Raw genomic sequence first — 6000 nt, 5'->3', positions numbered from 1 at the left:
ATTGCAACAGCCAGACACTGAGTTCCTCAGGGAGCTGGGGAGAGAGGGGGCAGATGTGCCGAGCAACCGATTCCCCAGGCTGCTGTGCTCAAGGAGATCAGCCTTTACCTAGACTGAGTAGTCCTCATAGTCAGAAGCCTCTCCACGGTCCTTTACAGCACCATCTTCCTCATCAGGATTGCTCTCCAACCACGGCTCCCGACCTTTAAGCAGCTCAGCTGCATGGTCTCCTTCAGACACCCAGCTTTCCTCTTCAGTCTCTGTCAGAGTAGTCAGTTTCCATCACGTCACTGTCATCATCTCCTACTGCTGACTTGCGGTCTGGTCCAGGGATCACATCATCTTCAGTATCGTTTGTATGGAAGCTCAAGCCCAAAACTGCTTCTTCCCCCAACCTACTGCTTCCTCCAGAAAAGTCAGTTTTAGTGCGGCTATCCTCCAAGGGCAGCAGGTGACTGGTCACTAGGCTCCTCCTCTCACCTGGTAGCATTTTAGAGCAAGAGATCAGATTAGAAAGGACTATTGACTCCCTAAGGATTAACATGCACACATACTAAACCAAGTACATGTAGAAATAAGCCAGCACTTGCAATAAGGTCACAAGTACACCCACCTTCACCAGCACACCTGGAGTCACAGCACGCACACACAGAATGGTTGCCATACAGCTCCTCCCACCTGTTCAGAAGAGGAGAGGTCAGAGTGGCCTTGCAGGCTGCCAGAGCAGCAGGCTGGGGGCAAAGAGGTACCTTTTAGCCTTTCTGTTGTAGGTGCAGGATTTGGTGCCTGGGGTCACATGTTCTGCCACAGCCATGGTGCAGTACATATACAGCTCAGTCATCCCATGCTGTAGGGGAACAGAAGACAGACAAAGCATGGTCTCCTGACAATTCCTCAGGAACAGACTGCCTATTGAAATTACCACAGGCAGGGTGGCAGAGTAGTGCAGGGGCCTGAATGGGAGCAGTGTGCTTTAGTCACCTTGGACAGAGTCTTCTGAAACAGGAAGGCATCGATGGTGAAGCGGAGAACATCCTTCCTGGTGTATGGAACAAACCAGGACTGGCACCCATCAGTTTTTCTGTCCACCAGGCACCTGTGGGGAAGCAGAGACTTGGGCATCCTGACCACAGGCCTAGGGGGGAAGCTGGTTATGCCACCTGGAGTACAGTCTTACCCAAAGTTGTCAATCACAGTGAACCCGGGTTTGGAGTGCTGGTCCGGAGTGGCTGTGGCATAGCAGGAGTGGATGAACAGCCGCTGCCCTTTAGTGGCAAGATAGCCCGTGGCCTGGAAGTACATGGGCTGGCCCAGGTACTAGATGTTCTTTGAAGAGAGTCTGACCCAGTGCTCTGTGGAAACAGGGCAGGGTTATGCCTCCATCCAGACACACCCACACCAGCAGCCAGCAGAGTTACAGATACTGTACCATTGGTGGTGATAAGGACATAGCCGTGTCTGTTTTTCAGCTCTCTGAAGAAGGCGAACTTGTCCATGCCTGGAAGGGTGCTGCCATGCTGAGGGAATGTGGGATGGTAGCCAATCTGGTACGAATAGTGGAACCTGCAAGGGCAGGACAGAGGGGTGTGGGAGTGAATGAAGCAGGAGGCAGATGCTCACCTTCAAGGACTTCAGTGCAGGTCAGCGAGGCCTTCTAGGCAATAGCATGGAGTTTAAAAAAAAGTTCTGAAAGCCTGCTGAATTTAGAGAACAGCTCTTTAATACATAGCAGTGTGTAGTGTGGTTGATCACTTTTCCAAGACTTTTCTAGGGTCAGATGTCGTGTAGGGTTTCAGGAGGAAATGCTTACCGGTTGTAGACAAGTTTGATGGGCACGGTGAAGGAGACACCGCGGATAACGGGGCCAGAAGACGTTGGTGGGGAGTAGCGTAGAGTGTTGGAGTACACCAGTCGGCCGTTAATCTACAGGTTTGAAAATCAACAGCATGCAAGAGATGCTGATGCAAAGACAGGCATCTGCATCAAAGCTACAGTATTATGCTTCCCAGACATGTAGCATGGGAGCCCAACTTGCATGGCATGGTTTGGCACATTACCAGGAAGGTATATTTGGCAACACTAGCCTTGTGGGGGCCCTAGGGACAGGATTTGATTGACAAAACTAGCTATAGATGCAAATACACAACCACCATGTTATAAAATGCTATTTGATGGAAGGTAAGGAACTTTGACTGTCCAGTTAAAGTTACAAGAAAATACAGCCAGCCATCTGGTTTAGCACCTGTGTAGTCATCCTCATTAATACCATTAATTTAGCCAGTATGCAAGCTACTGTACTGCAATACAAAACTTCACATAACCAAATGCTACAATACATCTCCCCCCCCCCCCCCCCACATATAATAGTTTGGGCCCCGACTATGAAGGGTCTCGGGTCTTCTCGCACCCCCCATACCCAAACTGTTAGGACACATATGCAGCCACAGATCCGTGGCAGGTTTCTAGCACATGCATTGAAACCATGATGCTCCTGGGCACGACTATCAATCTGTACATTGAGAATTTCAGATTTAGGACATTTAGATTTTCAAATTTTCGATCATTTTTGCGAGGGCCACCTAGCGGCCGCTTATGCTAAAATGCTGCTCTGGCAACATGCTAGGACACGGAAGTCCAGGCCTCCTGACCGAGCGCTGCTTCCCGCACTGCCGCAGCCCGTAGATGAAGTAGTAGTGGGGCGGTGTGCTCTGGCTGACGGCGCAGAAGGAGCTCCGAAGGCCGGCACCTGAAGCCGTTGATGTTCTTCAGCACCGCCACGTACGTCTTACTGTAGTCGCCCCACACCGCGACGCCTCGGTCCTGGACCCTCCGGGGCTGCTCGCCGGGAAACGGGAGGCGCCTCGGGTCAGCGGGGGGAAAACCCGCCGAGCCGACGCCCGGCCGGAGCTTCTTGGGGTCCAGCAGGGGAGCCGCCGCCCGGATGAACATCGGGACAGCGCGGTGCTGCTGGGAGTCGTTCTTTGCAGGCGCGTCGTCCAGGCCGGCGGAGATCAGTGCGGGCAATAATGCCGCCACACAGAGGCACAGTGCCACCCTGCACAGCGCCATGGCAAGAGACCAAGCCGTGCGATGGAAAAGGGGCAAAAACAGTCACCGTATTGCTCTTTACTAAGCCCACGTCCACTCACAAAACCAGAAAACGACAATGACCTGCGCAGTGTGCTGGCGCTATATAGGACTGGCAATTAAAGCCACCCACCCGCCTGCGCCCGACTCAGTGTCAATTAACACAGCCGAGTCAGTGGCATCATCCCTATTGAAAGCTGCCTGTGTGGTGTGTGTAATGCATGGTTGCATTTCTTTAAATATTAATTAAAATTATGCATTAAGCTATAGCCAACTAGGTCTGTACATGTTTGTACTTCATTTTGGTGTAGGGCGTCTAGTTTATAAATTGTAGTTTAATGTCATTAATTCGCAATAGGAATTCCATCCAATCAAGCCTTGTTTTATAACTAGATTGCTGTATAGGCGCTAATTACTGACACGCTGTCGTTATGCGCATGTGCTTGACCTGCCCCTCGCCAGCCGTCCGTGAGCTCGTAGGGGAATTGGTTGGACATGTTTACAGCAATACATGATGTTTCAGATGTATGTGTGTATGTATGTATACATGCATGTGAGGAAGCGCACATGTAATTTCTATTGTGTAGAAAACAACACAAAATGTGTCACAGTACTATTAACACATTTTTTGTGTAGAATTTCAACACATTACTTCTAAGAGTGTCAAAACTTATAAGTACACTATAAGTGCTATATCTCAAAGGCACAACTTAAACTTCATCATACCTTACCCTCTTCTATCTATACGTGTGTAAAGCTTGTAATAAACTGCCTGTTCATCTATTAATCATACTATTTATCTTTAGAAATCTATCAATTATCAGTTATCTTAACTATGAGTTCAATAAAATCTAGATTTAGGCTTCTGTGATCTAATGTAATATACTGTAGGTGTACAGCAGAACTTGCTGAAAACAAGTCCAAATTTTAATACAAAGAATTATCTTATCAATTGTATAATAAACCAATTTAATTATATTAATACAAATACGTTTCTACAAGTTTGTAAGTGTATAGGTTATGTGATTTAACAATTTATAAGGGTAAAATTATCATTAAGGTTACAGTTGAGTCAGTGATCATTACAATGAACACTAATCATAAATCATTGTCACTTTCACTTGTCAGACTGACAGTCAACTATTTCATCAGTTAACATATCATCAGATTCGATGTAAAATTCCTCTGGAGTATTTTCACAATTTTCACAATCCACACAGTGACAAAGTGGAGAGCATGAAACCTTTGCCTTTAGGCATGAGCACCTCCCCTCCCTGATGGCATTATTTTTATTGCAGTACTTGCGGTCTTAAAAAAGTAAAATATGTATTTCAAATTTTGAGTTTAATAGAAAGTATAGTGTTTCACATTAAACTATAATGTGTCAATAATTGTGCTATAACCCTATTTTAAACACACCCTACTCCCCATCTCTCTCTCTCTCAAACACCCAAGATTTCCCCCATACAAATGTTGCCCCCATATTTTACACTGGGCACTTAAACATCCCCCATATTTGGGGGAAAACCCCCCAATCTGGCAATAGCGCCCCTCTACATGAGAACTCAATCAATACAGCCCTCTGATTGGCTAGAGCGCGGGCGCAGTGATTTTACCCATATGTTTCGAGTGTGAGAAGTCAGGTAATGTAGTTCAACATTGTAGTCAGAATTAAAAAAGAAACTGGCAGAAATCAAGTGGAGAACTTTGAGATTCACCCTTGAATAGTTAGTTTTTTGACCCCGAATTTTGGGAACTAAACTAATCGATACAGCCTATGTATACAGACTAATTGTTCTTATATTTTGAACAATGCATTATGCACACAATTTTTAAGGACTTTTCAAAATATATATAATTGGAAACAGACTAGTTTAATCATGCCAAAAGATTGATTGTCGAGAGATGTTAGATGCCTTTCATTACACTTTAGAACCAATCGAAGATGTTTTAACAGTAACTGCTATCAGAAATATCAGTGGCTAGAATACAATAAAAACACATAAATACAATACAATAAAGTGCACTTACATTTAAAATAACTTAGGATACTATATAGATGTATTGAAAAGCATTCAATGCAAACCGCTTGTAACAATTACAATTTGTTCTCTGAATGTCCCCCAAAACATTTTTCTGCATGACGTTTGATGTAACCTCACATGCCCGAGGTTGTAGTGGATGGGCTCTCATATTTGATTGAATAACGAGCCACTAAAGATAAATACAGTTGTGGGCTAACCAGGGCTGCACAAAAGCAAAACTCCAACCAAATACATTATGAGCTCAGTAAAACAAATAATATTGGAAACAAATGATATTACAGATGCATAGTTAATTCTGTATAAGGGCATCTGCTAAGAAATAATAATAATTCAACATTCACAACAGGCAGAAATACCATGAAGGTTTCTCTCCATCGAATCACAAAATAAGTAGTATGCAAATATGTATCTTGCGAGTTTTGACAAGCACTAGAATCAGATGTATAGTCCACTAACTTGTAACAAGCCATAGTATTGCATATCATTAACAGCAACAGTGCCTTTCAACCAAACATTGGGGTATCTATAAATGTTGTGTATAATGTGCCAACAGCGCTAATGTAGCAAACTAGTTCTGACAGGATATGTTTTTTCTTTACTTTTTTCAATTATTGTATTTAATTTTTGGAAAAAGTCTTTCGATATGGATTTACAATTGTTATAATTTCAGCCATGTGAGTGGGACCATTTCACAGCAGATAATGACATGAAAATGTCTTATATGTATTACTGTTCTTCCCAAAATGTATGAAATAAAGATTATTGAAGTTACACCCCTACACTTTGCGTGTTCTGACAAGAACAAAATGATTCACATCCTTTTCACATTTGCATAATGTTTTACCCTCTGTGATTTCAGCTGTTTTTC

The 6000-nt window shown here is 44.2% G+C and overlaps 1 protein-coding gene across 1 annotated transcript; it reads right to left on the bottom strand.

The window, feature by feature from the left end:
• On the bottom strand, positions 1 to 2320 carry LOC136764123 (zona pellucida sperm-binding protein 3). Its single transcript, XM_066717945.1, has 7 exons — positions 1811 to 2320; positions 1430 to 1563; positions 1178 to 1352; positions 982 to 1096; positions 750 to 847; positions 614 to 678; positions 1 to 480 (listed from the first exon to the last, which is right to left on the bottom strand). The coding sequence occupies exons 3-7, from the start codon at positions 1300 to 1302 to the stop codon at positions 254 to 256; spliced, it is 630 nt and encodes a 209-aa protein (XP_066574042.1). The 5' UTR covers positions 1303 to 1352; positions 1430 to 1563; positions 1811 to 2320; the 3' UTR covers positions 1 to 253.
• Positions 2321 to 6000: the final 3680 nt, after the last annotated feature.

Source organism: Amia ocellicauda, chromosome 12 (genome assembly GCF_036373705.1).
Source record: "Amia ocellicauda isolate fAmiCal2 chromosome 12, fAmiCal2.hap1, whole genome shotgun sequence".
Taxonomy (NCBI): Eukaryota; Metazoa; Chordata; class Actinopteri; order Amiiformes; family Amiidae; genus Amia; species Amia ocellicauda.
The sequence above is the reverse complement of the archived record's forward strand: the minus strand, read 5'-3'. Positions and strand labels throughout refer to the sequence as shown.

Coding starts and splice junctions, on each gene's coding strand:
- LOC136764123 (XM_066717945.1), bottom strand. CDS start 1,302: ATGTACTTCCAGGCCACGGGCTATCTTGCCACTAAAGGGCAGCGGCTG. Junction 679..749: donor TACAACAGAAAGGCTAAAAG/GTACCTCTTTGC, acceptor TCTTCTGAACAG/GTGGGAGGAGCTGTATGGCA. Junction 481..613: donor CTCCAGGTGTGCTGGTGAAG/GTGGGTGTACTT, acceptor AAATGCTACCAG/GTGAGAGGAGGAGCCTAGTG.